At 49.9% G+C, this 17,822-nt stretch overlaps 4 protein-coding genes across 4 annotated transcripts; 2 read left to right on the forward strand and 2 right to left on the reverse strand.

Moving 5' to 3' along the window:
* The first annotated feature begins 944 nt into the window (after positions 1 to 944).
* Positions 945 to 4,223, forward strand: rfeF (putative transcription factor RfeF). Its single transcript, XM_025705740.1, has 6 exons — positions 945 to 1,083; positions 1,309 to 1,464; positions 1,637 to 1,696; positions 2,561 to 3,398; positions 3,461 to 3,528; positions 3,576 to 4,223. Exons 1-6 carry the CDS (start codon positions 1,078 to 1,080, stop codon positions 3,987 to 3,989), a joined length of 1,542 nt encoding a protein of 513 aa, XP_025567220.1. The 5' UTR covers positions 945 to 1,077; the 3' UTR covers positions 3,990 to 4,223.
* Positions 4,224 to 5,211: 988 nt separating this feature from the next.
* Positions 5,212 to 6,930, reverse strand: BO88DRAFT_467907 (cytochrome P450; the record flags this gene model as incomplete). The annotated part of the gene is made up of 5 exons (XM_025711540.1): positions 5,212 to 5,431; positions 5,487 to 6,186; positions 6,242 to 6,627; positions 6,689 to 6,830; positions 6,886 to 6,930. 5 exons carry the CDS (start codon positions 6,928 to 6,930, stop codon positions 5,256 to 5,258), a joined length of 1,449 nt encoding a protein of 482 aa, XP_025567221.1. The 3' UTR covers positions 5,212 to 5,255.
* A 298-nt stretch (positions 6,931 to 7,228) lies between these two features.
* On the reverse strand, positions 7,229 to 8,854 carry BO88DRAFT_467910 (NAD(P)/FAD-dependent oxidoreductase; the record flags this gene model as incomplete). The annotated part of the gene is made up of 5 exons (XM_025711541.1): positions 7,229 to 7,560; positions 7,622 to 8,161; positions 8,225 to 8,569; positions 8,685 to 8,724; positions 8,777 to 8,854. 5 exons carry the CDS (start codon positions 8,852 to 8,854, stop codon positions 7,229 to 7,231), a joined length of 1,335 nt encoding a protein of 444 aa, XP_025567222.1.
* Positions 8,855 to 12,539: 3,685 nt separating this feature from the next.
* BO88DRAFT_331363 (aminophospholipid-translocating P4-type ATPase DNF3) lies at positions 12,540 to 17,549 on the forward strand (the record flags this gene model as incomplete). Its single annotated transcript, XM_025702672.1, has 1 exon — positions 12,540 to 17,549. The coding sequence occupies one exon, from the start codon at positions 12,540 to 12,542 to the stop codon at positions 17,547 to 17,549; it is 5,010 nt and encodes a 1,669-aa protein (XP_025567223.1).
* Between the last annotated feature and the right edge of the window lie 273 nt (positions 17,550 to 17,822).

The raw sequence follows: 17,822 nt of genomic DNA on the forward strand, positions 1-17,822 counted from the left end.
GTCTGTTCCAGCCGAGCTAGCGATGTAGCTTGTCTGGCTGCGCCGATCCGTGCGTTCTGTCTGTGTGTCCCCGATGATGCCTGAGATGAGGGTCCATCGTTGATTCGGCAAATTCCCTACCCTGCAAGCTTATTTCTGACTACTGCATGCATAGGCACCATGAAGTATGCCCCCCCAATCCCATGACAGCCGTGATTCCGAGCACGAAATAGCGAGGGTCAGCTGGGGTAGTGATGGCTTGTTGGGTTTGCTGTAAAGTCAGTCTGCAGTCATATTGAGTTATCATGTGCTGCGTTTGGTCAGCTGTGGCTGTACCAGCTACTATACATGGAGGCGCAGGTAAATATCGTATACGAACTGTTCTGCTCAAATATAGTGAGAAGAGTGCTTGTCAGCAATTCAGCCTTGCCAGGTTACCAGAATTCATCTAGCCTGATCCTTGAGGCTGGCAGGAAGAACATCAAATGGATGAAATCAGCCCTACGGAATCATCCAGAGCTTCTGGTGTGCGGGGAACGGGATGAACGATTGGCTTGGACAGACTTTGACATCAATGCATTCCTGCAGGGTTCCAACAGGCTTTAGTACAGTTGTACTTAGCTGTAGTTACCGATACATTTCCGTGAAAATCTCGGGATCACTAGAAAGATTTGTTATTATTATGCGATATTGATCGCTACGGTCAATAACTGCCGGTTGCCATCATAGAATAAGTAAGTATTAAGTGAGAGAAAGGGGGCAGCTGGGTATAGCTTCAGGACACAAACCAACAGTGGGTCTATGTGAGAGAGGAGGGAGTGGGCCAGTCGTCATCCCGAGGTCGGCTAGTCCCAGTCCAGCTGTTTTAGCACTTTAGCTCTTGCTTGGATGGATCTCTTCACGGGCAAGTGCTTTTATAGTGGCAGTGACGCCGTAGTGCCGTCGGTTTTCTGCTCTCCTTCTGACGCCATCCTTTTTCCACCCATCATCCTATCCCCCTTCTCCATTTCTCCCCGATTTATTGTTTCCCCCCCTGACTATACTTCTTTTACTTTCTACCTACTGACTACGTAGTTGGACGTCAGCTGCTTTACCAAGATGGGGGTAAGTGCCCAACATATTCTTTTTACATCTTGCTAGCTCTTTCTGCTTTTCTTCTCTGCCCCGCGTATCTGCCCCGCTTCACCTCGAGGGTTTCTGTGTTTCTTCTTTTTCTTGAGACCATACTCGACTACTACTATACTATATCTCAACACTACTATTTAGCCTTGAGCAGGCTGCATCCAGTACCACCCAACTAACCGCTGCATCCTGCACGTCCTCTCTTAGTTTGCATCCAAGATCGCCGGCAGTCAAAACCCACCACCCAACAACATGAGCGCCAACAGGCCCGGCGTTTATGGAGGCGCACCTCCGACAGGCTATGCTGGAGGCCCTCCAGCTGCACTGCAGCCTGGCAACAATCCTTCTTCTAGTGGTAATCCTGTAAGTCCCCGCCCTACCGGGCAAAACTAAATCTTTAGTGATCCCCTCCGCCCCTCTTCTCCCGTCCTTTTCTTTGAACCATCCCATTTTATCCCCGGCGTCTTTACCCAGTTCGTTTTCAATTTATCACTTTCCACAAAAAGCTGACGCATCTCTTTGCGACCACCACCAGCAACAGCAACAACCCCAGTATCAGGCTTATCAAGGCTCCCCTGCACCATCTGGTGGTCCGGTAAGCTAGAACTTGTTTTTCTCTTTTCTCGTGTCTTATTTCTTTCCTCGGATTTCTCCCCCATTTTCGCTTTCATTCGGTTGGCGCAGCCCCTCCTCACTGCTGGGTCACCCTCTCCCTCCATCGTGAGAGTTACTCTCATCGAATGAAAGAGAGCCAGGGTTCACCTCCCTCTCCACTGTGGCCCCCTTCTGCCCCTCCAACCTTCCCTTCGCGCCCGTGTCACACTTCTGCTTTTCTATTTCTTGCCCTCCTCGCCCCTTTGCTGGAAATTCTGGACGCCATCTTCAACTATGTCGCGACCTTATTATAACCAATACGGCTATCCGCCTCAGCTACGCCCGGGTTCGGCCCAGCAATCCCCATATCCGACTTCGCCGCCCCCGCAGCAGCAACAGCCTCAGTATCAAGCCTACGCGCCTTCGTCGGCCCCTCCAAACAAGCCGGTTCCCTCACCATCACCGGGTCCGCACCCAGCTTATTCGGGCTCTCAACCGTCTTACTCGGCGCCCGCTTATCCGTCGGCATCTCCGGCTCCTCAGGCTTACTCCCCATCACCCTATGGGTCTCAGGCACCACCGCCGCAGGGCTATTCGCAACCACCTCGATATGGTACCAGGGAGCCTCCATCCGGACAATATGGACAATCACAGCAAGGCTATAACCGTCCTCCGCCTCCCCCGCCACAAACTCAGCCCTATGGAGCTCCTGGACCGCAGTATCCTCCACAGCAAGCCTCTCAAGTACATACTATATCCCAGATACCCGCATTTGTTTGCCAATCATCTGCACTCGTGTTTCTCGCGTATTCGGTTAGCTTTGACTGTGGTGTGACCGACATGCTAATTTGATTCAATGGTTTAGGGCCCCTCCTACCCCCCGCAAAATGCACCTTACCCCGGCGGACCTGGTGGACCGGGAGCGCCATACGGTGCCCCGGGAGGTGCTCCTCCCGCCGCCCGCGCATCCGACCAGCAAATCGCTGCCTACAGACAGCTCTTGATCGGAACTATCCAGGAGAAACATATCCAGAGCTTCTGGCCCCCAGAGAGACTGGATCGATTGGTTCAGACGCTGGCCAACGAAGCGCCAGGAAAGGTCAACAAGCTGATGCACGAACTCCGTGTGCCCCAAGAGGTGGCTATGGACATAATGAAACTGTCTCTGTTCGACGTCATCCTCTATGTGGATGACAGCGGCTCCATCGAATTCGAAGAGCGCGGCGTCAGGAAGGAGCAGCTGGTGCAGATCATTGAGATTGTTGCTGCTGCTGCGTCTACTTTCGATGACGATGGCATTTCGGTACGGTTCATGAACAATGCGGAGCAGGGCGATGGAATCCGCAACGCAGATGATGTTGGCCGCCTTGTTTCGCGCGTCCGCTTCCAAGGCCTTACTCCCCTGGGAACCAGCTTGCGCAACAAGGTCCTTGATCCCATGGTTGTGGGCCCGGCCAGAGCAGGTCGCCTGCAAAAGCCAGTTCTTGTCATTACCATCACGGATGGGCAACCCGCCGGAGAGCCTCTTGACAGCGTCTCTAGCTCTATCGGCTACGCCGTGAGTGAGGTCGCTCGGACTCAATATGGACAGGGTGCCATTTCTTTCCAATTCTCGCAGGTGGGCAATGACACCAAGGCTCGGGATTTCCTTGCCTCGCTGGATGAAGACCCGAGAATCGGCTCGTTGATTGATTGCACTTCCAGTAAGTCCACCTACGCTAGTATCGCCCTTCGAGCATAACAGGTTGGCTGATGCTGTCAACAGACTTTGAGGTCGAACAGGATGAAATGTCACGCGCTGTGCCACCCGTGTACTTGACACGTGAACTCTGGGTATGTTCCAATTCACACATCACACTGCAATTTATTAACCTATCTAGTGCGCTAAATTGATGCTTGGGGCTATTGATTCCTCGTACGACACCAAAGATGAGAAGGCCGCTGGCAGAGCTGGTGGACCCGGTGCTCCCCCGCCTGGACCTCCTTCTGGGCCTCCCGGAGGAGCTCCCCGGGGAGGACAGTACGGTGGTGGCTACAGTCAACCCGGATATCCCCCTGCTCCCAGCTACGGTCAACCTCAGCAGGGCTACGGCGCTAACCCAGGCTACGGCCAGGGCTACGGTCAAGCCCCCTACCAGAGCCAGGGTCAGGCACCAGCACCGGGATATGGCCAGCAATACGGTGGTGGATATGGTGCACCCTCTCCTCACCCCAACCAGCCTGGATATGGACAGTCCTCTGGCGCGCCACGAGGCTACTCCCCCTACCAGGCACCCCAGCCGCCCAGGTACTGATAGACCACATTCGCTTGTCTAATGAGACGGAATTGCAAGGCAGGAGTGCCAATGTGAACTCTCTTCTTATCCTTAATGATTGTTGTTTTCTTCGGACGTTAGCAGGCAGAATCTCATAGGCGGGAGAACATGGCTGGCATGGCGGGCTAGGAGAAGGGCACGGATAGACCCAATTACACGATTAGTTTATTTGTAAAGCAAAATTGAGCAATGGAATAATGATGCTTCCGTGACCACACTCATCTGATTCTCTTCGATAATTGATTGACATGGGATTGACATGGACCAGTGTCGCGATCTTCACATTCTTCCTACCAACGACGTCATCCCTCAGCAGGCCCGCCCCGCAGCCATCACGTGCCCTCACCAATCAAGTTACACGCCGAGTAAGATGCATAGCCCACCCATTCAGGCATCCCACATCCAACATCGCCACTGTCCCGTGGCAGTTGAACGCCTTGCATGCATATGACAATAATCCATACTGGATACTTACTACAAACCCCTTCCACGAGTAACATGATCTTCCCCGAGAAGCACAATACAATACACAGCCGGCTGCCTAGTATCTTGTATCTATCTCTACCTCTTGGAAATTTTCCATATCTTCCCGAATAAGCAATGTGGTATCTATCTATCTATCTATTCAATAAGAATACATCATCATTATTCATTTGATGGTCCCATTATTCCCATTTGCTGAAATCAGCAACCAAGAAATGTATCATGACAGACAAACGGAACAGGAAGGCTACTAGGCAGCTGTTCAAACCAAGTTTCTGTTTCTATTTTCTTTATTGCCCATGGGTAATGAGCAAGCAGTCGTAGTGACAGTACGGTACTACTTAGTTTTACCGCGCGGTAATAACCTCCGCCGGCCGCTTTGTAGACTATGCCGAAGAGTGTTGTGCAGGATGGCGTGAGATCCCTGGGAACTGAAGGGAACCCGCATGATAGTAGTCCCATGGGTGGGGAGGACAGGAACAAGGAATAGAGTTTTGAGCTGTTGTTGAGTGGTTAGGTACACGTACATCTGGGGTGTTGGGGCCGTGGTTGGGGTGAGCTGAGTTCGGTTTTGTAGTTGTAGTCTGATGGATTTTCTGCTTCGGCTTAGGTTATATAGAGGGAAAGGGGAACACGGGGTTCTTCAGGAGGGTTTGACATATTTATAGAAGGAGTGAGATTGGATATAGACAACAACCTGGCAGCTTCTAATTTAGATGAAGCAATATGAACGAAATCAACAGTTGAAAGAAAGAAAAAAAGTCATGCTTCAACAAGACACCTGTGTCCCTTGGGTGCAGCTAAGAAAAAGCTGCGTAGTTCCATATCATCATCACACATCCCTTCACGACTCGACATTCTCACTTCGGGGAAAGCGCGGAAAAACAGAGCTGTGGCAAGCCGCAGTTCAATGCGGGCTAGATGAATACCAAGGCAAGCTTTACATGGTCAGCTTCATTACAATGGCATATTGTGTGATATGGTCATTCTCACTGCGAGATCCGCCCCCAAAAGGTAACGACGCATCTTCCATCTCCTTGGTAGGCGAGGTCCATCGTTCCGGGTAGAAATTGAGAGGGTTAGGAAAGAATCTCGGATCCCGATGCATACTATATGCTTGTGTAGATACTGTTGTCCCTCCAGGAAGGCTGAATCCGGCCAGGTGAGATCCCTCTTCAGGGACAGTCCTCGGCAATGCTTCCGGAACAGCTGCGTATAGTCGTAATGTCTCCTTGATAACCTGGTTTAGATAGGGTAAGCTGCGGGTATCTCGATCAGTGAAGCCATCCGGAAGCTGCTCCATCAGCTCGGAAACAAGTTTATCGCGGATGCGACAGTCTCTGCATACTGCATACACGAGGTATGTCAGGGTTACGGCGGTTGTGTCGCTGCCGGCCCCGATGAATCCGCGAGCCTCGTTGCAGATTTCCTGTTCTGATAGGCCGCCCTTGTCGCCTGCATCGATCACTTTGGTGAATAAGGTGTGCTTGGCATTTAACGGATCCTTAGCAATGAATGCTTTATGGCGTGCGACGGACTGTCGTGCATAATCATTCAATCTATTGCTTGCTTGTACCATTTTAGTAAAGATAGGCAGAGGAAGCATGGCGCCAACTTTCATCAAGAATGGGAATGTTGTCCGCATAGGCGATATTGTGCTCAGTTGCTCCAAATCAATGCTATACTGGGTTTTCTGGACAACTAATGTCAGTCCATACAATAGGCCTAGCTGGAATCATAAATCATACTTCTCCTTTCTCCAGCATGCGAAAGGATTCACCGAAGCTCAGTTCCCCAATGATATCCGTCGTCATGAATAGCCACCACTTGAACACGTCCAGCGAGCCTTTTTCTTTCAGTTCGTGTGACATCTTATTAAGAGTGTGATATATCATATCCCGGATTCGGGGCTCGAAACGGGTCAAAGATGAATCTGAAAGTGGCGGCGCGAGCAGACGTCGACGGAAAGAATGAATGAGAGGGTCGGGGGTGGAGATAATGTTCTCGAGACGAGGGGGAATGAGAAGTCTATACCAATTTGACTTATAAAAGCGAGAACCGGTCTTGTATATATCCCTTGCTGCGCGAATATCGCATATGTCAACTTCGTTGGGAGAGATGCGGACGACAGGACCTAGAGATTTGCGTTGATGCTGCACTATAAAAGTATATGGCAGTAGTACAAGGACACCCACCATATTGTTTGTGCAGTTCATCCACATAACTTGCCCTTTTGCCAGCCAACCAGTAGTAACTGACTTTCAAGTTGGTCCATCGGGATAGATATGGCCCTGGGATGTGAGACAATGGGTTTATGAGACCTTCGTAGAAATACTTCTAAATTGTGTTAGCATGAGTCGTGGTAATAGTTGGATGGTCATAGTCAACCCACTAATAGTATGAAAATGGCGAGAACGCCAATCAAACCAACTATCATATCTACGAAGCAAAATAAAAAAGGAAATAGAAAGACTATTCTCAGATGTTAGACTAGAATTCTGATGAACTTCACGTACTTTCAATTCCGTGGGCTCTCAGTATAACCGCGATTGGGGAATCGTGAGAGGGCGGGAAAGGGGCGCTATTGATATGAAGGATATCGATGTAAGGGGGTCAATGGACTCATTACTGACTCAAGGCAGTGATACACTTGCTTCTGCTGAAGACGCCAAGTGCAAGGTAGCGCTTTCCTGAATAATTGTTCCAAGCGTGGGGATTACCTGCGCCACTTCCATTCAAGGCGACGTACATGTTAATGGCGCTCGATGTGAACAAGGTTCGCCAACAATTTCCAGGCCCAGAGACCCTCTTATTATATTAGCAGTCATTCCATCAATGACATCAGCTCCGAAGCTGTCGAGTGTGAATGTCTCATTTGAGTTCATGATGATATGCTTCATATTCTCGACTTCGTTTTGTTGGAATATAAGGCCAGCCCTTATACTCCCTATGTCGACGTCGGATTGCTCATGATCAATCTTACGAAGGACACGAACACAGAACTCGATGGACTCTTTAACCTCTTTTTCGGCAATCTTTCCATTCGCGTCAACTGTTCCTTGGATAACTAGATAGTTTAGAATTAGCTAAGAACCTCCCATAAAGGACTGGTCAGTCAGATGACTTACTCGGCCGGAATATATCAAAAGCTCGATCAAAGCTGCCCTCATTGAGCTCATTAAGTACAGGACGGTCCTTGTGGGCCATTTGGCCATATGCACTGCTCACAACAAGCAAGAAGCGTGTGTAGGCCTCGCGAATTTTCTTGGAGTGCCACTCACCGGCAGCTCGCTCGCTGCACTGGCCTTTCATAGACGCGCAAATTGTAGCCGCCACAGACAGAGCCCCAAGAAGGGCAAGGTGAACGCCAGATGAGAAGAGTGGGTCAATGAAGCACCCAGCGTCCCCGACTATGCGCACATTGGTAGCCGCATAAGATGACGCATTGTACGACCAATCTGACGCGGATTTGATCTCGGAGACGAGCTCCGCATCTTGTATAAGGTCCATAATTCCAGGTGCTTCGTGCAAGCAGCCCAGAAAATAGTCTTTGGTTGATAGCGCTCCCATTGCTTGCTTTTTCGCCTTGACGCTGTTTTGGTGTCGAACAACACCTACGGAGGTTGTTCCGTTGTGAAGGGGAATCGCCCAGATCCAGCCGGATGCGTCTGCAGCATTTGATTAGTCTCCTCTTGCTTCAGCTGGCCGATGTGGAAAGCCGATATTGGTACCTTCAAGACAACTGAAGTAGGGAGACCCTTCAATAACGGTACCGACTCCATACGTTGCGGCCTTCTCGAAATATCCCCAAGTGGCCAAGTTTTTCAGCCCTTCGTTGTACCGTCGGTTTTTCAAATACTTCGTGCTCATTAAGCCGGCTCGCCCGCTTGCGTCCACCAGATATTTGAAGCGGATTCTCCCGGCACTTTTGTCTCTTCGTGTCCAAGATGCAGACTCGGGGAAGTCAGCGTTGCTGGCTGCTGATGATTCAGTCGCTCGAAACCCTAAGGAAGTGACCTTCACGCCGTCAAATGTTTGACAACCGCACTTTTCGGCATAACGAAACAATGTCTCGTCTGCCTCTGATCGTATCACATTCCAAGTATAGTTTTTAGGGCCTCCGGCCTTAATAAAATCGGTATCTATTCGCCCTTTAACAATGGCCTTGTCGGGCATTGTGTGATAACATACATCCTGATGGCTTGCTGTTGAACTTGAATGTTCCTCCTTTCTGTACAGTAATTAAATGCTCGTCCGGCGGCGGTATCTCACGATAGACTGACCTTTATGTTAAACCCATGATTTTCAAACTCGGGCAAGACATCGATGAAATTCATGAAGTGCTTCAAGGATGGCAGCATACTCTCTCCAACGTGGTATCTATAATGAGTCAGTGGAGATATAGGCCTTGGGATTTAAAGAGAGGGTGGCTTTCAGCTGGATTCCAATTGACCTTGGAAAAACATCGGCTTCCAACAATACAGTATCAATTCCTTCTCTGGCAAGCACGGAGGCAGTATATGATCCTCCTGGGCCACCGCCGACCACGAGAACCGTGCATTCCGCTGGTATGGACATAGTATTGGCTTCAAGATCAAGTATATTAACAGGGACATATACTAGAAGACGACGGGGTGTAGTGAGAATAGAATGAATTCTAGTAAGAACCGGTAATCAATCTCGTGGAGATCAGTTGAGGCATTATATCATGCAGCGATATGTGATCTTTTATACTTGAACCATGATTCTTTTTGCACTACCATGAACGATTCCTTTGCAACTTTTCCTTTCCTTTCCTGCAAGGTAGATGTAAGGGTTACTAGTCTTTGGTCACTTGTAATAGGCATGAATCATGGGATATTTCCGGAGATCCCTACGCTATACAAGGTTGCTTGTAAAGAATCGGGGAACTAGTAAATGGTATGGTTGTATGGTCAACAATATTTATAGGTGCTGAATTCTTCGTCGGTAGACAAGCTAAAGACAGTATGTCAAAGTTGATATTATGAAGTATAAAGGCTGTCTTATAACAAAATGAACTCTATATATGTCACCTCAACGGCTGCCAGTAGGTACTATATCTATGAATATGATCTTGTAATTATCTGTCTGTAGCTAAACCGTAGTTCAATGCTTCAATGAGAAAGCCGTATTAGAAGTTCATGTCTATCCTCTTCCATACATGGGTTAGAATGTCCTAGTCTACTTGGTCACGGTTTGACAGTTTGGTCATGATGCCTATCCTGTTCCCTATAGGTTTTCGGGAATGTAGATGCCTTGCGTTTGGTACTACCTGAGAATCATGAGTTTCCATGAGGCACATCTATTGTCTAATAAGGAAGCGCTCTGGGGTGTTTTGTACAACATGATGGACTTGGTGGGGGTGGGGCAGATGGGGCTAACACTGTCTTCAACCGTATGGCTCTCGAAGACTTACTTTCTCCTCTCACGTGCATGAATATGACGGTGAGCGAATACATTCAAATAATGAAAAAGGCCGAGGAATAATTGTCCCGACTCGGGGCATCAGCGTAGTTGTTGTGTACTTTCTTTAATGTGACTTTCTTTAAGAATTCCGAGGTCCTTTAGATTTGGATGGAAGGGGAAGCGAGTCGACCAATTAGTTATATAAGATTCGCATCATATCTGGGACTATTGTATCGAGCGATACTTGTATCTCATCCATACGGCCGTGATGTTAGTATATGATCTACATCATTTATATCACTCTGTTCTCACACACACTCTCTCCTCACGTCCCCCCCGCGGATTACTGACAAAAGTGGATGGCTGCAACATTGATCGATCTACTTGCAGCGTGTAGATGCAGGAAGACAGAACCATACACTGTTGAGAACATCTCATGAGACATCTTTGTCAAGTGACGGGTAGTTACGCTAGTATTCCTAGCAAAGTATATTGTAGTCACATCTTGTTAATGTTGTACTAGCTCATGAATCATTACTTATCGATACTGATCCAGTGGGAGATCTCAACATACAAGTGCTATATACTGTTCCCGACCTGACGGATAGGCACTTTTATGTGCAATTCCAGTAAGACATATAGTGTTACTCTGTGTATCGCATGTCATTCTTCTATACTAATGAATAATGAATACAATTCCTACTCTCTAAGTGGTCTTACTGAAGGTGAACATATTGATCATGTAAGCATTACACTGGTCGCCTTGCATACCCAATTTGTGATAAAGGGATTGATAGTCTGATGAACTGAGGGAGCGCCTGAAGGATGCGAAATAGACTGATTAGTATCTTACGATCCATTGAACCCTAGTAAGACTGTTAAATAGAGATTGGACCAAAAACAGGAGATATCATTTGATGAATTTGTCGAAACCATGATTGTCAAGATAACACTGATAGTCTTTAACATCATGACTGACTATAAGGTTATTGGTAGTTACTGCAGCAGGCAGCCAGATAAACATGGTGAGAGATACGAAGTAGATGGATAAGAATAGATAGGCTACCATGAATCAGAAAGCTAAAGAAAAGTGCCAGGCAATAAAATAAGCCGTGAGAGGCAGGCGGTCAGCAGTGGCAGGTCGGGACCCTGTCAAAGGAACTGCTTATCCATGGTAGAGTGGATGATGTTGATTGGAAAAGAATTGGAGATGTGGCAAATCTGACTGCTTGAGCGTTGAATCCACCACACACTTACGTACACTGGAGTAGTGCCAGTGGCGTGATAAGTAGGGAAAGCAATCAGATCACAGCCCTGTCAATGGCGGGGTTTAACCAAGTGTTTTAAGTGACAGGGGTTCTTCCGCCACTGAGAGGTTATTCCGAGAACACGGACAGTGTGCAGTGCGTCTGTATGTGAAGATAGGGTGTTACAGTAGTAATCATCTAATGTAATCCAAAACAAGACATACAAAGTCGAAGATCTGATCGCAATGTTACTTTGTGTAGGAGGTGATGAACCCTGGAAATCGACGAGGGGCAGTGCAGTCAGAAAAGGCCTAAAGAAACTTGAACGAGGATGGATGGTTTGCGTGGCCCCCAAGCCACGTTCAAAGCCGACGGCGACCGGTGAGTGGCCCGCCGCCAATTAAGGTGCCTCCGCAAATTCCCCATCGGGTTCCAGTTTTGGGTTCAGGCCTTCATTCGAGACTCCCTTTTTTGCCTTCTGGCTCGCCTTCTCGACGGCTCTTCTTCTTCTGGTTCTGGTTCTTGTTCCTCTCCCACTTGAAGTTAGTCCCTTTCCCAAAAGAGCTTACCCTTTCCTCTTCCTCTTCCTCTTTTTTTTCGACGCTTCTATGCTCGACTCTGCTCTTGCATTTGCAGTCATTCTTTTCCCTGCTTGCATCCAGCCAGTCTTCAATTAAAATTAAAATCCGGCTGCAGTCAAGTGGCGGCGGCTCTATTGTTATTTCGGCCGTCTTACCGCTTCCGGCTGCCTCATTTCGTATTCGCTGCAGCTGAACAAAACAGAGTCAGGACAGCTGAACTTACTTGGTTGGTCTCTCTTTCTCTTTCTCTCGCCGCCTGCGGAAAAAGAAGTTCCTCTTGACGTCTTCCCATATCCTTGTTTCTTCTCTTCTCTCCGCGTGGCCTTTTCCCCTCCCCTCTTTACCCCCCCATCTCCCTCTCCACCCTCTTGTCCATTCTTGTTCCTTCTGTTAACTCGGTGGAACTCGCTCCCCACAGTCGTTTCCGCCTGTTTCACTTCCAGCCATCTGCCATCATCGTCTTGGCTCTCACTCCGGTTCACCTCCCTATCGCTCTGACGAACCTTCTCCTTTTCCAATCTACCTCTGCGCGAGTCGCTTGTACGATATCCATCGCTGGTTTTGCTTTCGGGGGGCTCTCATATGCTGGCATAAACGAGTCCGTTGTTTTTGGCTGGTTTTTGGGGATCGAAGAATGAGTCAGGCCTTTCGTCATACAGGAAATACCACTACGACCGATTCGCCCTTTGATTATTTACCTTCTGCCTCGAGATTCGAAGTGAATTGATAGAACCGCAAGGAGACGGTGATATTGTGGCACCCACATCACTGTGGACATTTGCGATCCCGCCATGTCCCAACATGATGATGTACCCGAGTCCAATCACGGTCCGCAGCAAAGCACGTCGGCGGAACATCCAACCGGAGGAAATGGCGGCTCGACTCCAGTACCGCAACTGCCACGGAGCCAGTCCTTGGATATAAACCGTGCTCGAGGTGGTGCAATCCCCGGCCGACCGTCCCTTTCGCCCTCTCGAACCGTGTCAGATGCTGGCCGAAGATCATCGCAACATCATGTCCGTTTTTCGACCGACTTGGAGCGTCCCGCCCCGGAGGAAGTACGAGGTTCAGACACCGACCGACGGCCCGCGTCTAGAGGGTTAACAATCAACACAAATCTCGCTCAGTTGCAGGTGCCTTCATCCGGCAGGTCCCCAGGACATAGCGCAACCTCACCTTTGTCGCCCAATTCGACATTGTCCCCTCCCTCCCCACAAAGTCCGGAATCCGGTGGTCGTTCGAGATCTCGTCATCGTGGGTATTCGCTGCGACGGACGATCTTCGCAAAAAATATTGAGTCGGCTGTTACGTCTCCGGTTGCAATCGAGCTGGGTCAAGCCCAGGCTGTTAGCCCACAGGAAGGCGCTTCTGCTGATGTTTCCGAGCGGAAATCGGAGGAGGTGCCGCGCCAGTCCACTGAAGATGAGAAGCAAGACGTTCTAGTAACGCAAAAGTCCGCATCCGATCCAAACCTGGATCTGTCGACGACGTATTACTCAGAGTCTTCAGATAACCCCAAAAACAGCAGGCACCTCTCCACAAGTGTCTCCTATGAAAAATGGCTCAAGCGGAGGGCTGTCGTTGCCACGCTGATGCTTCGTCTGGAGGACATGCTCGAGACGGCACGTAAAACCATCCTTCGTATCAAAGACATCCCGCCCAGCAAAGACGGTCGGCACATTGACCTTGACGCGACTCGCACCGAAGCCCTCGTCGATGAGAGAACCGGAAACCCTTATGTTGGAAACTCCATCCGTTCCAGTCGTTACAGCTTTTGGAGTTTCTTTCCCCGCCAACTGTTCGCGCAGTTTACGAAGCTGGCCAACTTCTATTTTCTTATTGTTGCGATCCTACAGATGATTCCTGGTCTGAGTACCACCGGTTCATTCACCACACTCGTGCCGCTGTTGATCTTCGTTGCTATTTCAATGGGCAAAGAAGGCTTCGATGATTGGCGTCGCTATCGCTTAGACAAGGAGGAAAATAACCGTTATGCGTTTGTCCTTCGCCCTGGTGCAGGCATTCCTCCTCAGATGTGCGCTAGCGACAGCATGTCCGTCTCAAGTGAGTCTCAGGACTGGGTCCCAGTGAAGTGGAGAGATATCAAAGTTGGAGACGTCATCCGATTGGAGCGTGATCAGCCTGTACCGGCAGATATGGTCCTGCTTCATGCTGACGGGCCCAACGGTATCGCTTATATCGAAACCATGGCTCTGGACGGCGAGACAAATCTAAAGAACAAACAGCCTGCTCAACCTATCGCAAAAGTCTGTGGGACAGTTGAGGGCATTTGTAGCAGCGCTTTGCATTTCGCAGTCGAGGACCCCAATATGGACCTTTACAAATTTGACGGAAATGTGACCATCGCCGCGGAAGAGAAACTTCCATTGACCAACAATGAGATCGTGTACCGCGGTAGTATTCTGCGCAATACCGAATGTGTGTATGGCATGGTCATCTATACCGGCGAGGAGTGTAAGATTCGGATGAACGCAAACAAGAACCCTCGCATCAAGTCGCCCTCTCTCCAGGCCAAGGTCAACCGGGTTGTTATGCTAATTGTGCTCCTTGTCGTTTGCTTGTCGGTAGGATGCACTCTCGCTTACAAGTTTTGGTTCCATCAGCAAGTCGAGCCCAAGGCATGGTATCTCACTCAGGCGAGTGTGGCCATCGGGCCTATCTTCACCTCCTTCCTGATCATGTTTAATACGATGATTCCCATCTCGCTATACGTGAGTATGGAAATTGTCAAGGTCGCGCAGATGCTTCTACTGAATTCCGATATCGATATGTATGACCCCGAGACTGACACTCCGATCGAAGCTCGCACGTCCACCATCAACGAGGAATTGGGCCAAGTCAGCTATGTGTTTTCGGATAAGACCGGTACCTTGACCAACAACTCAATGCGCTTCCGTAAGATGAGTGTTGCTGGCACTGCATGGTACCATGACTTTGATCTTGTCGAAGAGGCGGCCAAGGCCGGTGATCATACAAAGTTGATCCACAAGAAACGCCGCGCAAAAGGAAAGAAGGCGCTCAGCCGCAAGTCGAACGTTTCGGAGGCGCGGAGAGAGCCTCCCCGAACCTCGATGTCGATGACGAACGGCCTGGACGGACGTGGCGCCTCTATGCGCAACAACCGTACCACCGATATGATCAAGTATATTCAGCGCAAGCCTTACACCGTCTTTGCCCGCAAGGCCAAGATGTTCATCTTGGCCATGGCGTTGTGTCACACCTGTATCCCGGAAGATGACGAATTTGGCAATGTCTCGTTCCAGGCAGCATCGCCCGATGAGTTGGCCTTGGTTATGGCCGCTCAGGAGCTTGGCTACCTCGTTCGCGACCGGCAGCCGAACACACTTACCATCCGGACCTATCCCAACGGATCCGACGACAAGCCTTGTGATGAGGTGTATCAGATTATGGATGTTATCGAGTTTTCAAGCGCTCGCAAGCGAATGTCGGTTGTGGTGCGGATGCCTGACCAGCGCATTTGCGTGTTCTGCAAGGGCGCTGATAGCATTCTGATGCGATTGCTGAAACGTGCCGAGCTTGCACAGGAGAAGGCCGTGGAGATTGAGAGGCGCGCCAGCAAACGCAAGGCGGCCGAGGCTGCCCAGGTCGTGAGGCGCAACAGCGAGTATCACAGTCGCAAGGATAGCGGGCTTCGGACCAGCTTTGGCCGGCCTAGCATGGCCCGTCGGCGATCAAGTATAACCGGCGATCACGTATCGGCTCTAAGAGAAAGCATCGATGTTTGGCTGCGCGACCGGGAGACTGATGGTGGAATTTTGACGCGAGGGGACGATCCTGAGTATTATAGTCCTCGCCCCTCTGCCCAGTTGGGGCGCGCTTCGAGCACATGGTCGGACTCCGGCAGCTCCATTCACGAACATGAGGAGGAAGAGCTTGTAGAGGAGGCTTTGGTTGTAAACGAAGCTGCCGTGTTCGAGCGCTGCTTCCAGCATCTCAACGACTTTGCGACGGAGGGGTTGCGTACGCTCCTGTATGGGCACCGCTTCCTTGACGAAGCTGCCTACAACAACTGGAAGGCTGCCTATCACGAAGCCTCCACTAGCCTTGTCGACAGACAGGAGAAGATCGAACAGGTTGGTGAACAGATCGAGCAACAGCTCGAGTTGACTGGCGCAACGGCCATCGAAGACAAGCTGCAGAAGGGCGTTCCCGAGGCGATCGACAAGCTGCGACGTGCGAACATCAAGATGTGGATGCTGACTGGCGACAAGCGAGAGACCGCCATCAACATCGGTCACTCCTGCCGTCTGGTGAAGGACTACTCGACTCTTGTCATTCTGGATCATGAGACGGGAGAGGTCGAGCAGTCAATTGTAAAATTGACGGCCGACATCACCAAGGGCGGCGTGGCTCATTCTGTTGTTGTAGTTGATGGGCAGACACTATCCATAATCGAGTCAGACCAAATCCTGGCGGCACAGTTTTTCAGGCTGGCCGTGCTAGTTGATTCGGTTATCTGCTGCCGTGCCAGTCCTAAGCAGAAAGCCTTCCTGGTCAAGTCGATCCGTCAACAAGTCAAGGGTAGCGTGACGCTGGCGATTGGTGATGGTGCGAACGATATTGCCATGATCCAGGAAGCTCACGTTGGCATCGGCATTACTGGTAAGGAAGGATTGCAGGCGGCCCGAATCTCGGACTATTCGATTGCTCAGTTCAGGTTCCTGCTGAAGCTGCTTCTTGTCCACGGCCGGTGGAACTATATCCGGGCGTGCAAGTACACACTCGGGACATTCTGGAAGGAAATGCTGTTCTACCTGACGCAGGCTCTGTACCAGCGCTGGAACGGGTACACTGGCACCAGTATTTATGAGTCATGGAGTTTGAGTATGTTCAACACTCTCTTCACGTCTCTGGCCGTCATCTTCCTCGGCATCTTCACCAAAGACCTCTCTGCCTCCACCCTCCTAGCTGTTCCAGAGTTGTATACCAAAGGGCAGCGCAACGGCGGGTTCAACATTCGGCTGTATCTAGGCTGGACGTTCATGGCTGCATGCGAGGCCATGATGATTTATTTCTGCATGTTTGGGCTGTTTGAAAATGTCATGTTCACGCACACAGGCAGCGACATCTTTTCAGCCGGTCTGCTCTCATTCACGGCCTGTGTTATCGTCATCAACACCAAGCTACAGGCCCTCGAGGTGCACAACAAGACGTATCTGTGCTTGGTTGTGTGGATCATTTCCGTTGGTGGTTGGTTCTGTTGGAACTTGATCCTCGATCGCCGGTACAATCCCAGCTCTGGTGACGGGATCTACCATGTTCTGGGCAACTTTGTCTATGCATCGGGCCACGACCTCGCTTTTTGGGCAGCTCTGCTCGTCACCGTCATCGCAGTTATCGTGTTCGAAATGACCGTGAGTTCCGTCCGGGCGCTCTTTTTCCCCACGGATGTGGACGTTTTCCAGGAATACGAGCAGGACTTGGACATTCGAAGACGGTTTGAGGAAGCCGCAGCATCTGAGCTGCAACAAGGCTGGGATCACGGCAAGAAGAAATCCAGCTTTGAGCTGGCTCGCGAGGAAGAGATGGAAGTGCGCGAGCAACAGGTTCGGGAACTTCTTGCCCGGCCAAGAGTGATGGTGAACGGCACCAAGACAGGCTCTGGTCCTGTTGAGATGGAAGACGTTGAACTGGGCGGATACGGAACCAGCACTCCTCCGGAGGGTGAAGAGGTGCCCAAGACCCCACGCCGGTCAGTCGAGGTTCATGAGTTGTTTACGAAGGGATTTGGGGCCATCCGAAAGGGGCATTTAAAGTGAATGATGATGAAAGAAAACAAAAAAGTATTTCTTCGTGTCTGTTTGTTGTATGAGTGCCTTCACTCCTTTGATTTGTGAGCGTTCAGGCGTTTAGAGTGGATACCCCGGATAAGTTCTAGTCACTCCTTCTCTGTTATTTTTCTGATCAGTGTGTATACTGGTTGTATATATGCATGGAAAGCAAATAGATTATGAACGTGGACAAACGCGCAACGTTTACATGGAGCAGTGAAACAGATGAAAAGAAAGAGCATTGTTTGTAAGAAGTAGGCT

The sequence above is a fragment of the Aspergillus vadensis genome, assembly GCF_003184925.1.
Source record: "Aspergillus vadensis CBS 113365 unplaced genomic scaffold BO88scaffold_2, whole genome shotgun sequence".
Lineage (NCBI taxonomy): Eukaryota > Fungi > Ascomycota > Eurotiomycetes > Eurotiales > Aspergillaceae > Aspergillus > Aspergillus vadensis.

Excerpts from the sequence above, each read along its gene's own strand:
- rfeF (XM_025705740.1), top strand. Across the intron at positions 1,465-1,636 it reads CTTCTTCTAGTGGTAATCCT|CAACAGCAACAACCCCAGTA; the intron begins GTAAGTCCCCGC and ends GACCACCACCAG. Across the intron at positions 3,529-3,575 it reads ACTTGACACGTGAACTCTGG|TGCGCTAAATTGATGCTTGG; the intron begins GTATGTTCCAAT and ends TAACCTATCTAG.